The sequence below is a fragment of the Mycteria americana genome, chromosome Z, assembly GCF_035582795.1.
Source record: "Mycteria americana isolate JAX WOST 10 ecotype Jacksonville Zoo and Gardens chromosome Z, USCA_MyAme_1.0, whole genome shotgun sequence".
In the NCBI taxonomy this organism is placed as follows: Eukaryota; Metazoa; Chordata; class Aves; order Ciconiiformes; family Ciconiidae; genus Mycteria; species Mycteria americana.
Genome location: NC_134396.1, coordinates 68,912,060 through 68,930,939, shown reverse-complemented (window position 1 = coordinate 68,930,939; position 18,880 = coordinate 68,912,060). Strand labels below are relative to the sequence as shown.

General features: G+C 37.5%; 1 protein-coding gene across 1 annotated transcript in view; it reads left to right on the top strand.

Moving 5' to 3' along the window:
- Positions 1 to 18,880, top strand: part of SHOC1 (shortage in chiasmata 1) — a 53,340-nt gene that overhangs the window by 24,270 nt on the left and 10,190 nt on the right. Inside the window, exons 12-19 of the mRNA XM_075488636.1 lie at positions 998 to 1,123; positions 2,717 to 2,893; positions 7,669 to 7,776; positions 9,561 to 9,748; positions 14,666 to 14,735; positions 16,180 to 16,255; positions 16,829 to 17,013; positions 17,536 to 17,641. Coding sequence (XP_075344751.1) covers positions 998 to 1,123; positions 2,717 to 2,893; positions 7,669 to 7,776; positions 9,561 to 9,748; positions 14,666 to 14,735; positions 16,180 to 16,255; positions 16,829 to 17,013; positions 17,536 to 17,641 — 1,036 coding nt within the window. The remainder of the gene's footprint in view (positions 1 to 997; positions 1,124 to 2,716; positions 2,894 to 7,668; positions 7,777 to 9,560; positions 9,749 to 14,665; positions 14,736 to 16,179; positions 16,256 to 16,828; positions 17,014 to 17,535; positions 17,642 to 18,880) is intronic.

The following is an 18,880-nucleotide window of genomic DNA, read 5'->3' as shown; positions in this document are numbered from 1 at the left end:
GAAAATAAGAAATGCCAGCACTGCTTGTAGGGCTCTTTCTCTATTGTTGTTGTTGTTTGGCTTATATTTTAAAGATGTCATTGTGTATAATATCTAGTTCAGAATATACACAGGAGGGAAGTAGTAGAAACAGTTTATTGATCCAATTTTGAACCCTGTATAGCTTTTCAAAATCAGGAAGGGTTTTTTAACTTAACTAGAAAAAAAATTCATTTTTTCTTTTCTTTCTGTCTCTGTATGATCAGTTTGTTTTCTGAGGAAGGTGACCTTCTTAACTAGAAAAAATCAGCAATATTTAGGAGACAGCTATTCAGCCAGAACCCCTCTCAGAAATAAAGATGTAGAGCTGCCACAGGAAGCTTTGTGGGCAGAAGCTGTAGCTCATGCATCAGTTTTTATAAGGAAGAAGGGAAGGAGGCTTAGAAATACTAACAAGTTGCAGAAGATAGCTATAAGACAGGAGAAAAAGTTCTTTTCAATGAGCAATTTTTCTTTTTTTTTTTTTCCCTGCCATTTGCAGCTTTTATGTTCTTTCTGGATCACTTACAGTATGTAACCTTTTCTACTCACACTCACTCATGGAGGTATTTTCCATAGCTTGAGTTCCTTACAGTCAGCAGCATCTTTCCTCTCATACATGGTTTTTCTCTGTATAAAGGCATATGAGCTTTCCTATGGAGCTATATTATAGAGCTATATTACCAGCTCCTTAATTTTCCCAGCTCTGTATTTCTGCCCTAAGGAAGAGGACCCTGATAATGCCTGACTTCTTGGGCTATGAAGGCTGACAGGGTCTCATCTCTCTCTCTCTGTCTCTCAGTGGTTTTTCCATACTATATGAGTCCATGAAAACAATAAAGTTCATGAAAAGAAAATATATGTCATAGAAACTACTTAATTTGAAAATATTTTTGCATGTATAGAACAGTTTTCTTATTCATTGAGCTGGTTTTGTGATATTTGTATCGAAACGTTCACTTATGGTTTAATGATTTAGTGCTACAACCCGAAGAACAGCATATGCATGTTCACAAAGAGGACAGTTCTGTTTGTGAGACTGTAAGAACAGACGAAAAAGAACAAGAGAACGAGGACAGTGTTACAGTCGATATTCAGGCATCAGGTATATTATTTTTAGATATGCTTTACTGTATATAGCTTTGCAGTATAATTTTATATTAAATAGTACTACTCAGACAGATACGGAAATTATTAGGCTTAGTCTCTACTCCTTGTGACTGAAAACATTCCAAATAGATGAATATTTATTTTGACACAGGTGTGAGAGCAGGCTATGGAATTCTGTCTTAAGACTAAAGCCAATTGCATGCAAACTAAAAAGTACAGACTTTGAGTTATGTCTGATCTAAATCAGCAGACATGAAATCTCTTCATGCCAACCAGTACCCTCAAATTATCATTCTGCATTTTTTTTCTCTGACAGAGTAAATGAGAGAATTGGAGACGGAAGGGATTGGCAGTCATTTTGGTAGGAAATGTCTTTAACACAGTAGTAATCCACTATGGATTTATCTCATACATGACTGAGCCTTACCCTGTGAAATCTTGCTGTTGTACTTCTCAAGGCATTGTATCAAAGAACATACACTGACAACAATTTTGTCATGCAGTAGAAATGGTGGAGAAGAACCTAGAAGATATTTATCCAAGATATTTTACAGCCTCGAATTAAGCACACCCAGTGCTAGAAGGTTGTAGGCCTAGCACAGATTAGTTTGGTTTTCCATGGAAATGCGTTCATTCCAACTAGGTGCTTAATGGAATACAGGAATGCCTGAATGAAATTATACAATGGGCATCCAAAATACTATAGTATCTGACCTATTTCCATAAAGGCTGAAAAACTGGACATAATCATATACCTTTTTTTAGAATGCTTAAAAATATGAAGTTATTAATTGCTCTTATGAAATAGTGCATTGACCAAGTGAAGTTAAGTCAGCTGCTAGTCAAATAATTTGTACAGATCACTTGCAAATATTTTTGAAAAGTAGTAGTAAATCTCTGAAAGTAAAGAATCGCAGAGGTCTGATCTTGTTGATATGATCAACTCAACTATAATTTTAAAAAATGGGTATGGAAGAGTTTCACCTTCTTACCCGAGGAAAAGGACATTCCTTTCAACTCATGACAGCTCTGTCATGAATGCTAATAGAAAGAAATTCAGTCATAACTTGGAAAGAATTGTAAAACAGCCACCCAGAAGCTATTAAAAACTGTTAGTATGAAAGAACAAAGAGGCTAACAGATTGGCTGATTTAGCTTTGCTAGACAAAGACATTAGAAGATAAATACCAGGGAAGGAGAAGGGCTGTTTCAGTTGAAGTTATAGTAACAAGTGGATACAAAGGGACTAAGTGTAAGTTTAGACTACAAAGTAGAAGAAGGCTGTAGAACCATGGAGTAATAGTACAATCTGAGTGGGAGTCACAGGAGTAGAAAATCCTAACTTTTCATCATGGAGTTTGATCACTTTATGAAATGCATGGAATAACAAGGTTGCCTGCTGTGAGGAGCAGCTTAATTCTACCACCCAGGAGGCTCCCTGGTGAGCAATTGTTTTTCTATTAATGCTACAGCTTTCATGAAGAAGACAGTGTTCTTTGTGTTTTGCTAAGTCTTTTGAATATTCTTGTCCAGTAGTAGTATTTGAAACCAAACTTTATTATTATGTTTTGTTTATTGTGCAATCCAGAAAGCCAATGTCAGGCATACTGCCTCTTGGAAGAAGCAGCCACTCCTGTTCTAAAAGATTTGACACATCTGGGTGTACTTGCTTCTGTAAATTGGAGCTTTGACAGCATTAAATTTGATCATACAAGGTTTTTCCTAAAACAGCAAGAGAAAGTGATATGTGATCGTTTTAAAGAAGGTATGTCTTTTAAAAAAAATAATTGTTTTTTTAATCTTCAATACTAATACAAGTTTAAATGGTGACACAAGGTTTAAGATCTTTGATAAATTAATGATAAAACTTTCAGCAGTTTATCTTGTAGAGTTACAGTAATTAATTTCCTCTTTTATTTTCAAAATCATAGAATCATAGAATGCTTTGGATTGGAAGGGACCTTTACAGGTCATCTAGTCTAATCCCCCTGCAAGAGCAGGGACATCTTTAACTACATCAGGTTGCTCAGAGCCCCATCCAACCTGACCTTGACCAAAATAATGTCTCCTAGTTCTTCAGCATTACATTTATTAACCTGAATATTGTAATACAAAAAATATTCTAATTGAATTTCATTTTAAAATATTTTAGATATGCCTCAGAAATGTTGCTTCTATATCAAACAACTTTAAAAATTTTTTTTATGTTAGATTTTAAAATTAAAAGGCATCTATGTATTTTTGTTGTTTCTCTCCTTTTAGTAGCTGTTGTTTGTCACACCTGCATTATGAAAAATGCTAAGCCTATGTTAGAAATTAGGAGAAAAAAATCCATATTAATTTGGTTTCTTTCTGACTTCATTTCTCTCCTATCTGGCATGTGAAAACTCTACAGAACCAGAAAAATGAAAACAGAAGCCAGCACAATCAGTGTCCCCTTACAAAGTTTTTTGGCTATAGATAAAGAGAGGGGCAGGAAAACCTCACAGCAAAATACAGACTGTGTTTGAGGAAGATTTAGAAAGCTGTTGGGTATTTTGAATTATTTTTTGAGTTGTACTGCTCATAGTTGAGAACTAGTTGTAAGGATAACATAGCAGGCCATTTACTACCTGCCAAGTTTTTATATTATGTCACAAGTTATGTGATAAACTTTAGGTATCTAAACTTTATTGCTTTCTGTGCTTAATGTACTTTTCTCAAAATAAAACTAATGATAATGAAATTACAAATGAGAGAGAAGGCAAAGAAAAAAAATTTGGTGGTCTCTGCAGAATGACAGCCTGTGGTCTGTAGAATTACCATATTAAAATTGTCAGCAGCAGGGTTCTCTTAATTTGAGGGAGCTTACAAAAAACCAAACACCATCTTCACAAACATAAGGGAGAAACTCAGTACCTGTACCTGTATCAGTGAATCACAGGAAAACATTGCTGAGAAAAGTATACAGACAACTATTACTGTTTCTCAAGATCAAGGGAAAAAATATGTAAGAGTGTGCATTTTAATTCAAGATTAGTTTAAGAAAACTTATATCCTTTCAAATGCAGTTTACGTGCTGTAGAAATGTAACCTAAAGCAGGAGCTGGGCCAAGTGGCGTGCTTATTCAACCTTCCGGGCCCTCTTTGCTTGTAGATTAGCTGTGCAGTATATTACCAATTGCTAAAATTACAGCAATGAAATCAATGAAAATGTTTAGTGGCTGACATACTGATGAGGCAAATAGTCATCTGTTAGACCTTCCTTTTCAGGGCAAATGTCTTCTGAGGAACGGATAATATTTACCCATCCCTTGTTATACAGAAAGAACTGTTGTTGAACACAAAATTGACCTATGAAATAGGTTGGTCTTTGGACTACAGCTCAAGGAAAGCAGCAAAACCTTTTTGCTCTTGGTTTAAAATACCGAAAAAAGTCAGGTTGATTTAGCTAGTGCTGTCTGCACTGAAGAGACCGAAAAGTGCAAGGGAGGTCTTGCATTTTGTCCCCAACTAAAGAGGCAGAAGTAGATAAGTATTTTCTTGCTCAAAGGTCCCTGGATACATAGAAATGAGAAAGACTCTAACATTTCCAATCCATTCCGGATTAATATTTCTCTAACTGTATAGGAGAGTCCAAAACCTCCCTGGTAACTTACTTCACTCTTTTATTGCCTTCCTGGTTTTAAATAGTTTCACAATATCCAGTCTCATTCCACTTTACTCCAGAGTATGCTGATGCATTTTCTCATTAATCCCCCAGTGAACACAGAAAACAATCACTTACTATGATGGTATTGATCTATTAGAATATTATTATTCCCCTGCTGGTCTTTTCTTTCTACACCAAATATCACCAAATGCTCCAGTCTTTAATCAAAAAATGTGATTTCTTACTGTCTTGCCTTTTTTTTAAATTACCTGTATTCCTCACTGAGGTTTTATGGTGAGTGGTGTCAAGAACTGGACACAGTCCTTCAGCTTCAGCACCTTCACTGACAGAGATGAACAGTGACTTTCTGTCTTTTGATACAGAATAGTGGCAAGATCTTTGTCTTCCATGCTGTTTCCAGCTGTTTCCAGTTTCGTCTGTATGCTGTGTTCATAAGTTTGATTTTTACTTCCTAAGTGCTTCACTTGTCTTTTTGAATTAAAAGCTATGTTGATCCTAGTACACGGAACTATCTAATATTTTTCTTGTATAATGCATCTCATTCAGTAATTCCTTGATTAGCTGTAGTCATTTATTCTTTAATTATCTTCCTCAACCATTTTTTAGCATCTTGAAGTATTTTATTATTAAGCCCACTTACTCTGCAGCAGTCACGTTTCCATTCTTAAGATAATGAAACACACCACTCCCTGTGTGCAATTCCCAAAAATGCCTTCTTTCTTCAGACTAGTAATTCCTTCCTGTTCAGTCAAGTCCTTGAAGATTTATTCAAAATGGGTACATAATACAAAATAGGTAACCCATAAATTGTTTGATTTACTCTGTGGGTCCAAGAAGAAGCAGATGTCCTCCAAATTTACCTTCTCAAAGAAGGTTAAGATTCTCATCAGGAGAGGTTAATTAGGTGTGGGGAGGATAATTTCAGAAGTTAAGACTCTACATGGATCAATATTGGAAGACAGTAGGAATTTTTCTCATGATATGTGTGAAGACTAGCTGGGTCCAAATAATTTGCCATAAAGAATGTGGCTTTTATAGTCTAAAATTTGTTGAAAAGGTTCTATGAAAAGCTCAATTTGAGGTTATCACTGCTTTAAAATTGCGTATTGCTTAGTAGATAATCTGCCATTTTGATTTCTTGGAAAGAGTTCTGAAATGTTTGGAAAACAGGTTAGATGAAGTTTCAGTGCTGTTGAAAAATTTAGTAATTTGACTAGTCGAGTGAGGAAGTAGTAATGTGGACAGCTAGGCTTGTATGATGGACCAAAAGATGGGAAATTTATCAGTTTCCATGTATATTTAAAGATTGCCATACTAAAATTGCCTGACCAACCTAGTGGCTTTCTACAATGGAGGTACCACATCAGTGGGCAAGGGAAAAGCAATGGGTGTCATCTATCTGGACTTCTGTAAAGCCTTTGACACGGTCCCCCACAACATCCTTCTCTCTAAATTGGAGAGATAGGGATTTGATGGGTGGACTGTTCAGTGGATAAGGAATTGGTCAGACGGTCGCATCCAGAGGGTAGTGGTCAACGGCTCAATGTCCAGATGGAGATCAGTGATGAGTGGTGTCCCTCAGGGGTTCGTACTGGGACCAGTGCTGTTCAATATTTTCATCAATGACATTGACAGTGAGATGGAGTGCACCCTCAGCAAGTTTGCAGGTGACACCAAGCTGAGTGGTGCAGTTGACACGCCAGAAGGACAGGATGTCATCCAGAGGGACCTGGGCAAGCTGGAGAAGTGGGCCCATATGAACCTCATGAGGTTCAACAAGGCCAAGTGCAGGGTCCTACACCTGGGTCGGGGCAATCCTTGGTTTCAATAGAGGCTGGGGGATGATGTGATCCTCTCCCTCTCTGCAGGGAGAGCAGCCCTGCAGAAAAGGACTTGGGGGTACTGATGGACAAAAAGCTGGACATGAGCCGACAATGTGCGCTTGCAGCCCAGAAGGCCAACCATATCCTGGGCTGCATCAACAGAACCGTGGCCAGCAGGTCGAGGGAGGTGATTCTGCCACTCTGCTTTGGTGAGACCCCACCTGGAGTACTGCGTCCAGCTCTGGAGCCCTCAGCACAAGAAGGACATGGAGCTGTTGGAGCAGGTCCAGAGGAGGGCCACGAAAATGATGCGAGGGCTGGAGCACCTCTCCTATGAGGACAGGCTGGGAGAGTTGGGGTTGTTCAGCCTGGAGAAGAGAAGGCTGCAGGGAGATGTTATAGCAGCCTTCCAGTACTTAAAGGGGGCCTATAGGAAAGACGGGGACAGACTTTTTAGCAAGGCCTGTTGTGACAGGACAAGGAGCAATGGTTTTAAACTAAGGGAGGGCAGATTTGGACTGGATTTAAGAAAGAAATTTTTGACAATGAGGGTGGTGAGGCACTGGAACAGGTTGCCCAGAGAGGTAGTGGAGGCCCCATCCCTGGAAACATTCAAGGTCAGGTTGGATGGGGTCTGAGCAACCTGATGTAGTTAAAGATGTCCCTGCTCTTGCAGGGAGGTTGGACTAGATGACCTTTAAAGGTCCCTTCCAATCCAAAGCATTCTATGATTCTGTGATTCTATAAAATCAGTAAGGCAGTGTGGATTTAATGGCACACCTAGGGGAACTGTTATCCCCTCCTCCAGCAAGCACCATCTATCCCTACACACCTTTCAAAACCACTTCCCTGTGTGCCACTTGCTCAGGGTCAGATAGCATGGGAAAAGTTATGCTATATCATAAGCTATTTGCCAAGACCACCAGATCTCAGCTTTCAAGATTATGTCTGTTTAAGTGTGTTTAATAAAAATTCTGAGATACCAGGATCTTTTAAATTGATTATGTATGTATAGTGTGATTTCTGAAATTATACAGACCACACCTGTGTCTTCTATTTATAAAGGTAAAATAGATGAGAAGGAGATTATGCTGTTCAGACATGCTGCTTTGGTGCACTTGCTGGTGACAGTTCGAGATCTTCTATTAACATGTGGCTTGGACACAGCACTAGGTTTGTTTTTAGTAGCGAATAATGATACTTGGCACCCCAATGCTTTGTGTGTATTCTGCAGTCCATCCTTCGTGTTTGTAGGCTGTGATTCTTTGCCATCAATATACCTCCAGCATAGCTTCAATATATTCAACCCCCTTTGATTCCTTATTTCTGCTCCATCATTAGAAATTAATTCACTGCAGATTGTACTTTGCTAGTGTATATGCTCAGTTCATGACTAATATACCACTGTTTACGTTATTACATGGATTGGCCTAAGAAACATTCATATGAACTTCCACATATATAATGTGTTGTCTTGTATCTCAGAATGATGAATTTTCATTGGAATCTCTGTGGAAACTGAGAAACATGCAAAAATGGCAGGTCCTTTGCTGTTTACAGTCCACCTTCTGCAAGTGTGGAACAATTTCCACCTAAAAATATTCTTAGGCTCCTTGGAAATGAGATACTTAAAACTGAGGGCATTTCAAGCAAAATCTGAAATACTACCTAACGTATCACGAGGCAGAGAGTTTGAAGTTACAGTCCAATTCTTAGCACTGGACTCACACAGAAGCTTTTTTTGAGCTTTTCTGGTCTTATGCTATTTGGATTTGGAATATGAAAATCCATTGTAGCCCAGTTTTATGCCTGAAATGATAATGCCATGCCTGTCAAGTTCCCATAGTTGTATATTGTGACTTTTCAGATAGATCTACCAGAATAGATTCATAAGGAGCTGAAGCCAGCTTTTATGAATGCCCTAGGAAAGTCAGGCTCTCTTTGGCTTTATAGGAGATAAGGCACTTCAAAGCATCTAACTTCGGTCACTCTGCATTATCCCTTGATGGAGAGGGGTTCCTTAAAATTGATGTAAAATGGAAAACATCTACCACAGACTGAACTGTGGGGAAAATAAATTATTTTGTATGCACTTAAATATTTCTAGCAATAAAAGAGTAGGAAGAAAAATACAGAATGAATATATAAGTAGAATCTTAAGTGGAATTCTTTTCTATAACCTACTATATATGTTACTATATTTCTATAAATTGCTATAAAGAACGTAGGAGGATGGGAGGGAGGCAAATGAGCAGTTCTTCCTTCTATGTTCTATTGTAGCAAAAGCACTCCTAGATGGTATTTCAGAATTACACAGCACCTGTCCCTCCCAGATCCCAGCAACACCTCACACAGGAAACTGCACAAGTAAAAAAGATCTGAAAAAAACTTAGAAAATTGAGCCAGATACTAAGCTCTGTAGTCTTCACTATTGTTGTGATGTTGTGCTGTGCTGTGTGATTCATCGCATAGTTATCTTAGATGTATTTTTCTTTATGCATATTCAAATAACCCCAGCATTGTTCACCATTTATATACAAAAAGCATCATTCAGAGTTGAGAAATAGTTGTGATAATACGAAGAGTGGTGAAAACACAGGACAAGTAAAGCTTTGGACAGTGGGAATATAAATAAAGTTGTTATTTAGTATAAACCATAGAGACTAGTTAAATATAACAGTGCTGCTGCTGGTATCTGCAGCTATAGAATGCAATGTTCTATAATTCTAGCTGGAGTCATATAGCAGATAGTACAGGAGGTATACCAGTTTTATAAAGGCCACTTATGTACCTGATTAGTAGTAATAGTATCCTTCCATATTGGTGAGCCATTAAATTTTCATCTTTTTTGTGCAAGATACCTTCACATAAATTTTAAATTTATGTGTAGAATAAACACAAACCTTGGCAATTATCTTTAGTCACTGCAATTACTTCTTTTGTTCCTTTATTAACAGGTTATTTGTCCAAGGCAAAGGATATCTATAAAAACATCTTAGAATCCTGTTTGAATAACATCTGGAGGCAGTTGAAGATTGTACAGTACAGCAGCCAGAAAAAGCATGAAACAAATCCCAAAATAACAGAGCTTCAGTGTCAAATGTTAAATTGGATGCAAAGTTATGGAGATGAACACAGTGTTAAGGTTAACAATGTAAACAATTTCTCTAAGCAAACAAAACTGCTCCAAACTATGTGAATAATTATAAAACCGTCTTTCAACAAGGGTTGGTTTATGGAAGAAAGTCTAATAATTACCTTTCCAACTCACAGGATCTGTTAAATAAGGGTAACATAAAGTTTAAGACCTCTATCAGGAGCAGTGCAGGTTTCTGTTTGATCAAACTTCCCCTTGTTGCATGACTGAAATAACGTGCATATGAGTTTTAACACTGCCAGGGCTTCATCTTGTTGCAGGTGGTTTTGTTTCCCTGGTAAGTATATTGTATCACATCACTTACTGAAAATTGTATTATAACTGTTTATTTGAAGGCCTCAGTCCTCTGGTGCAAAGAGAATCATAGCATAAGTCAGGACTGTGGCTCAGAGCCCACACACCATGGAGTATATGGGTATTGTTATCCATAGAAGGACCTCTGCTTTACCCATATATCAGGCCAATCTCCTGGCATTATAATCATATAAGAAGCAAATATCCATAAGTGGTAGTTTTGGCATGGAGGATAGAGTCGTGGAGGAGATTCAAGTTATCCAAAGATTTTTTTTTGGATATGTGAGTATTTTGGGTGATACCATGCAGCGCAAAACACCATTTTCTTTTGCAGAATATTTGTTGTTTATTTACAGAATACATACCACATAATGAAACAGAAGGGATAGAATACATAATTTTTAAGTGTCCTAACTGTTTGGAATAGAATTTATGCTGCTGAACACACAGCCAAAAAAGACGAATCTTCAAGCTTACTTTCATTTATTTCAATTTCTTTCCATACTTCGCTTCCTGGAGCTTTCTTCTTCTTGTGTTTCTGTTGAAAGTTGCACTAAGAGCTCTAAACATAATTTGATTAAATTTTCCTGAGAAGAAAAATATAATAGATTATTGTACACACTTTGGGAATTTAAAATGGAAATGAAGCAACCAAAACAAAATGGTGTTGATTGTCTTGGTTTCTGTCCTTCAATAGACCCTCTAAGATGATTTCAGCATCATTTTCTTCTTTTAAGAGTAACACATTTTGCTTTGTGATACTAGGATTATGCTGTACTAGGAGACATATGGCAACTTTGTCATCTTAATGTCAGCTCAATGACAATTTTGCTTTTCTTCTGAACTCCACTAGATGTGATTTTTAAAATTTTTAACTATAACTCTCCTGAGTTTTTACTTGCTTTCTTGACTTAAATTTAAGGTCATGCACACGTACCCATTCAATGTAAGAATACATATGATTTTATTCACAATTATAAGATTGTTTACTGTTCCCTAACATTCAGAGATGGGTTTCAATGAGCCAGAATAGGCAGAAGGAATATTCCAGTTTTAACAAGAAATAAAAGTTGTATTGAATAAGCCATTTCCTGTTCTATCACATCACATCAGCATAAGTTAATATGATGTGAAATATGATAATCTGGTTATGCTTTTATTAGCCAAAATTGTTATTGATGCAGGATTATAATAGGACATTTACTTTGTAAGCAATAAGTTGCTGATGGAATAGAATAAAATGAACTTTACTCTTTGTTTCATTATCTGTTGTACTCATGATTAGATAGAACATGACTAAAAATGTCATCTAGCTCACCACAGCAAGTAATAAGTATGCTGTTGTATCGTGTGGGAAAAAAGCAGGTCTGCATTTTAAAATGCAGTTGTCCAAAACTGCTTTAAAAAGAGCCAGTGGGTTGTCAGGTGGCTGTTCTGTGCACCAACATATGGAAATGGAATTCTGCCTTAAGCTTGTCAGGCTGACTGGTATCCAGAAGTTCTTTTCTGACAAGATCTAACACACGATTAATATTTACATATATAATTAGCTTGCATCTGTAAGTCTTAAGAGTTAGACAATGCTGTGTGCCTCCTTAAAAATCTTGTATGCACCATGAAAAGTGTTTATACAATGGCATAAAGGTTCAGAATCATCCTGTCTGAAAGTATGGTGTAAATCCCGTATGTGTGTACATATTCTTTTTTACATACTTCAGTTACGTAGCACAAGTTCATTTTATACCATTTGAAATGGTGGACGAGGTAAACACCTTCTCTGATAGCGATTCTTTTTAAAACTATGTCAGTTTGGTAGATTCTAATCCTTTTCAATGTTTTCATATTAAGCAGTATTTAATGAGTCTCAGAGATAAGCGATCTCTATCAGGAACACTTCACTGTACTCCATCTATGGTCTGGAAAATCTTTCTAATTAGTTCAGCAGTACATCTAGTACCTCCCTCCAGTACATCACCATCTTGCAGCCTGAATTCTAAATATCTTCAATTTAAATTTTGCCTCCATAGGGATAATGCCTCTAATGTGACAGTAATAATCTGTCTAGTGCAACAGTAATAATGTGGTATAATGTCTTTAGGTAATACCTTTAAATAGCATTTTTACTTTGAATCAAATATTCCAGTTTAAGATTTCTTCTAGAACAACTTTGTTCATAAAACTGAATTCCCATACTGATGTCTTCTATAATATTGTTTCTCCAACTCTTGTAATAATGCACACATACATCTGAGTTTCAAACCTTTGGTAGTACAAGAAAAATCGCCAGCAAAACTTTGACCTTGGGTATGGGGAGAGCAGACTTCAGGCTGCTGAAGGAGCTAGTTAGTAAGGTCCCCTGGGAATCTGCTTTTGAAGGTGTTAGGCTCCATGGATGCTGATCACTTTTTAAGAGCCATCTCTTATGAGCGCAGGAGCAGGCAATTCCAAAGTGTCGGAAGTCAAGCAACTAGGGCAGAAGGCCTGCTTGGCTGAGCAGCGATCTTCTAGAACTTAAGTGGAAAATGAAAGTGTATGAACATTGGAAGCAAGGACAAGCGACACAGGAGGACTACAGAGATGCTGTTCGCCACTGTAGGGAGAAAATTCATGCAGCCAAAGCTCGATTAGAGTTCAAGGTGTCCAGCACTGTGAAGGACAGCAAAAAGGGCTTTTTGAAATATATTAACAGCAAAAGGAGAATCAGAGATAACATTGGTCTGTTGCTTGACGAGGTTGGTCACCTCAGAAATAGGGATATAGACAAAGCAGAGACTTTTAATGCCTTCTTCGCCTCTGTCTTCAACAGCAATGATGGGCCCTGGGACCCCAGAGCCCTGTGTTGGAAGACTGTGACTGCGGGGATGATAAACTCCCAGCCAACCCTGAACTTGTTTGAGACTTGCTGCTCCAGCTGGATGCGCATAAATCTATGAGGCCCAATCGGCTTCATCCCAGAGTACTGAAAGAGCTTGGCCGATGACATTGTGGACCTCTGTCCACTATTTTTCAACAGTCTTGGGAGCCTGGAGGGGTCCCAGTTGCCTGGAAGCTGGCAAATGTTGTCCCAATTTTCAAGAAGGGAAAGAAGGAAGACCCTTATAATTAGAGGCCTGTCAGTCTCACTTCAGTGCCTGGTGAAATTACGGAGCAAGTTATTCTGGTAGTTATTGAAAAACACTTGAGAGACAATGCAGTCATTGGCCATATGTAGCACAGGTTCACGAGGAAAAAGTCCTGCTTAACTAACCTAATTTCCTTTTATGACAAGGTCACCCAGCTAGTTGACTGAGGGAAGTTGGTAGATGTGATTTTTTGGGATTTTAGCAAAGCTTTTGATACTGTCTCTCACAGTATCCTTCTGGATAAAATGTCTAGCACACAGCTAGACAAGTCCATAATATGTTGGGTGAGCAATTGACTGACAGGTCGGGTTCAAAGACTTACAGTAAATGGGGTTACATCAAGCTGGTGGCCAGTCACCAGTGGGGTTCCCAAGGGCTTGATTTTAGAGCCAGTCTCTTTAAAGTTTTTGTAAGTGATCTGGATGCAGGAGTCGAATGTACATTAAGTGAGTTTGCCAATCATACTAAATTAGGAGGAGCTGTGGACTCCCTCAAGGGTAGAGAGGCCTTACAGAGAGATCTGGATAGACTAGAGAGCTGGGCAATCATCAACCATATGAAATTTAACAAGAACAAGTGCTGGATTCTGCACCTGGGACGGGGTAATCCTGGTTATATGTACAAATTGGGGGATGAGAGGTTGGAGAGCAGCCCTGTGGAAAGAGATCTGGAGGTTTGGGTTGATGGCAAGTTGAATATGAGTCAACAGTGTGCCCTGGCAGCCAAAACAGCCAACAGTGTCTTGGGGTGCATCAAGCACAGCATAGCTAACTGGTCGAGGGAGGTGATTGCCCCACCTGGCACTTCACTGGTGTGGCACCACCTCAAGTACTCTGTGCAGTTTTGGGTGCCTCAGTATAAGGAGGACATCAAACTATGGGAGTGTGTCCAGAGGAGGATGACCAAGATGGTGAAAGGCCTCGAGGGCAAGACTTATGAGGAGCATCAGAGGTCACTCAGTTTGTTCAGCTTGGAGAAGAGAAGGCTGAGAGGTGACCTCATCACAGCTTACAGCTTCCTCAAGGGGGGCAGCAGAGTGGGAGCTGCTGATCTCTTCTCTCTGGTGACCAGCGATAGGACATGAGGAAAGGGAATAAAGCTGCATCAGAGGAAGTTCAGACTGGGTATTAGGAAAAGGTTCTTCACTGAGAGGGTGGTCAGTCATTGCAATAGGCTCCCCAGGGAAGTGGTCGCGGCACCAAGCCTGTCAGAGTTCAAGGAGCATCTGGATGATGCTCTTAGTCATATGGGTTAGTGTTAGGTAGTTCTGCGAGGCGCAGGGAGTTGGACTCAATAATCCTTCTGAGTCCCTTCCAACTTGAGGTACTCTATGATTCTATGATTGTCATTCTGGAAAACTCCGAGGTTTCCATTTTTGCCACCTGCTTAGTCAATCTCATGCTTTCTGTGCAAAGGAGGAAGAAAGATGTATGCAGGCTGAAAGAACAACTTTTTGACAGTGCTAGAGTTTCTTTTACTTTTCTTCCAGATACTAATCATAACAAGGATGGACTCTGAGAGAGAAAAAGCTGCCCTCATTCACACTTTATCTAAAGTAGAAGGTAAATAATTATTTTTATGAGTATTTTTGAAAGAAAAAGTGGCTGTTATTCTGTGCTTTGCTGCATTCTTCTTTCTATGCTTTTTGCAGGTGTTTCTCCCTTTTCTCCTCCTCAGGAATGTTTCTATATACTTTTCTCACTGGTTTCTGTTTCCTAACTCTTCCACCAGGCTTTTTTCTTTCTTGTAATTTTATTTTCCCCTGATTAAGAGTTCTGGTATGATGTTTTCTCTTGCAAGAGAATGATAGTTCATCTGTCAAGTCAAAGATTTATTTAACAGAACACAAAGGAGATGTGGGCAGCCCATTGCCTAATTATAATTGCATCTGTTGTCTTGGTCAGATTGTCTCATTGTTTTTAGCTGATCAGTGGTCACAAGTTTTCTTCCTTGCAAGCTTATTAAGAGAAGTTAGAATGTAGCAGTCCTAACTAAGCACCCTAGCATAAACCTTAAATGAGTAGTTAGGTACAGATCATGATTTCCCTTAGCCATCTGTGGCTGACCTTGTTTGCTAATTTGCTAAATATGTAAGCATAAGCTGTAGCAACCTATTAAACTCAAGGGAAAAAAAATCCTGTTTCCAGTATCCCGGTCCCCCACTGATACAAGCAACACTTTCATCAATTCATCATCTTATCTGTGTGTAATTTTTGTACAAGCTTATTCAATGTCACAGATTCAGATGGTAAAACAAATGTGTTTCAGGAGGATTGTTATCTGAGCCTGTACTTATGTTTAGAGCAAGCCACTGATTCCATTCGTATTGCTTTTTAAAACCCATTTTTGTAATTCCTTCTTGCTTGAACCTTATCAACAGTGTCATGTATTGTATTGTTCTTTTGCCTTTACAAATACAGTTAAATTTCCTGTGCTCTTAAAAGAAGAAAGCCTGTCTTTTAGAATGTTTTGAAAGGGAGGAGGCATGTTCACAATGCTTTTACTACCAATAATATTTAATGAAAAGTATTTTATTTGTTTTAAGATTTTAAGACTTGGTTGCAGACATAGGTCAATCCAACTAACTAAACTTTTGAAGAGAGGCATTCGTGTTATACAAATATACCTTTTTAGCTACATCATCCAGTCATGTTGTAAAACTTGAAGTATACAGAAAGTGTAAAAGAACTTAAATGATAAAGGGGCAAAGATGCTTCCTTTTGCACTAGCCTTTAGTTTTTCATTTTAAGGTAATCAGGTTTTGAGTTTGTGAGACATGAAACTTCTGTGCGTTACTTCTTCCTTGGGTTAAAAAATGTCAGTTTCTAAATCATTGTACCCACCAGTGCAATACAAACTGAAATTGTGTAGGACTTCATCAAGACAGACAATGTAATACATAAATTTGAATATCCTGTGTTGTTCCACATTTGCTGCTTATGGCTGTGCATTGATTCATACCCACAGAGGCCCATTTGTTTGATGAAGGCTTTAATTCTTTTTATGCAGGTTTAAAAGCTATGGATTTGAATTCTGAGAAAAAAGGAACCTTTTTAGTTTGTAAAGATATCATAAGCAAGTAAGTTAAATTCTTGATTTTTGAGAATAAAGTCTTTACTCAGGACTAATATCAGTGAAACTTCTGCTACTTTTGTTCATTTCCATGGGACTTTCCAGTCTGGAGTAAAAATTTCAGAATATGGATCTACAGCTTCATTCTGGGAGGGGAGAATTTTGTCCACGGTGTAGGACAAATTAATTGTGAGGCTCAGAGGAACTTTTAGAAAACATGCAATTGCATGTTGTTAACTTTTTATTTTGTTTTGCATGTTTTAGAAAAATTTGTTTAGAAAAACGTGTTTGTTTTTAATATTTTATAAAAAGGGGGGGAAGGGCATAAGAGAAATAATGACTAATTATGACATTGCAAGAAAATATGAATACTTCAGGTAGATAATTGGAGGGGAGGAAGTACAGCTTTTAACTTTTAATTTTTAAAGAAATTACAGTGTTAAATTCAGGAAGGGTAAATACTGTTTTGTCAGCAGACTTTAAACAGTGATAATTCTTCAAAGTCAAACTGTGTTTATTTTGTTCTGAGAATAATTCTACCTGAACTTAATTTTATTAATATTTTGTTGGTTTTTTTAAGCCTTAGTAGATATTCCTGTGTTATTGTACATAATCAGCAAATTGGAGCTGACTTCCCTTGGACACACTTCTCTTTAGTAATGGAATATGATTATTCTGAAAACTCTTGCTGGAAAAATGTGTGCAAAAATCTGAATGTTACTTACATGACTTTTAAAACCACCCTCCCTGAAACAATACAAATGGGTAAGTGCTCTCCAGAATTGTAATAAACAATTGGGCTGGCATATGAAAGGAAAGCATTTTCTGTTCCCTAAAATACTACATTCATGTGCCTGTGGAAGAGAATGAGTAATAAATTATGAAGGCTAAAGCTAAGCAAACAGAGCTGGTTTATCTATACAGCAAGATAGGAAGGTGTTTTTCTTACGGTGTGAGCTTAGCTTTGGCCAGGATGTAGTAGTAAATGTTGGTTGATAAAAGACTTGTGCTAAGTTCACGGATTGTTTACAGTTCCTACAAGCTGTATCCACCCTTCCTCATCCTAAGGGAATGTCGCCGTAGATCTAAAGGAATATAAATTAAAGCTTAATTTCAAAGAGATTCAGAAGAGTTTAATTTTTTTTAAAAAAGAAGCATGTAATGGAAGCATTTTAATGGGGATGAATAAAAGCTGCATTTTAAAAAGATATGTCTATTTAAATACCTAAATGTATCTTTAGTTTTTTGCTTATGAAACTATTATCTTACATATACAAAATGTTTCAGGGAATCACTGTGGTTCCTTTCTTCTGGAGGTACAGATTCCATATGTATTTCTGACAACTGAAGGTCTTCTTAATATGCCAGATATTCTTCAGCTTTTGGAATCCAAGTGAGTGACAATAGCCTATTTAATCTTATTGACAATATATTTTCAGTTTTCCAGGACATATATCTTGTCCTACTATATGATGTAGTAGCCATCTACTTGGCTATCAGGTACATTACTGCAAGTACACTATTAGCATTTTAAGAGATAAAAAGATAATTTTTCTGCTGAGGTTGATAGCTTAATCCTAGAGATTCACACAGGTATCAACCAGAATGGAATTGGCCGATTTGTTTATTTTAATAATGAGCTTGCACTTTTAATTAAAACAACTTTTTTAATTGTCTACTTTTCCCTGAAAATCATAATGTTACCCCAAAACATTTTTTGCTTTAGTGCTTCTTGGTGCTTGGAAGACTTTTTATTTAATTCTTCTTAAATTCTTCTTCTTAACATTGCTTTTGGATTTTTTGCTTTTTAGCTACCAGAGCTATGCTAAAAAAACAAAACAAACAACAGTAAAACAGTCTCATTTACTGATGCATCACAGCTTTTGGGGGAGGCTAAGTTAAAAACAAAAACTACTTTATTTGTGAAATTCAGATCTAATATTCACTTGATTTTGAATACTCTTTAACCCGTATAAAAATTTTCATGTTTGTAAATCGTTGCATGTGTGCATTATTTTCTTTGACATAATTTTCTTGCATTTTGCTTTCACAATAATAAATACCTGATAAAAGTACCTTTTATCGTGGAGAGAAAAAAAGAAGAAAGAAATAGGGGACATAGCAGCAGCATCTCTTAAATGTAGTGTCAGAGATACAGATGGTTGATTTCACCATGTTGCTGAAGAGACATGCCAGTTTTGATCCTTGCTGTATCCTCAAGTCAGCTGTGAAGCCATTTTTGAGCTGTGTCTAATTACAGTTCAATAGGGAAAAAAAAATTATATGTTTGACATTTAAAATTGGAACATTTAATTTGGCTGCAGTTTTAAACTCTGACCTGTTCAGATTCTCTTTTCAGCCTGGCCATAAGCTAAATAGCCAGGAATGCTTTTTGGTACTTTCTCACTAGCTCCTTTTAGCACTGATCAGAAAAGCTTATAGTTCACTTTTTTGTTAATGTCTGAATACACTGTCCATACAAGTTTCTAGATGACTTACTGCTGGCAGATTGAGGTTTAGTTCTCTTGTGTTTCCTATGGATGAGGCTAAGCAGTGTGACAATTGTCTCTTCTCCAACTAAGGAGACCCTTAGTCAGCCAAGACTCCCCAAAAGCCCTAAGCATGTGATGTT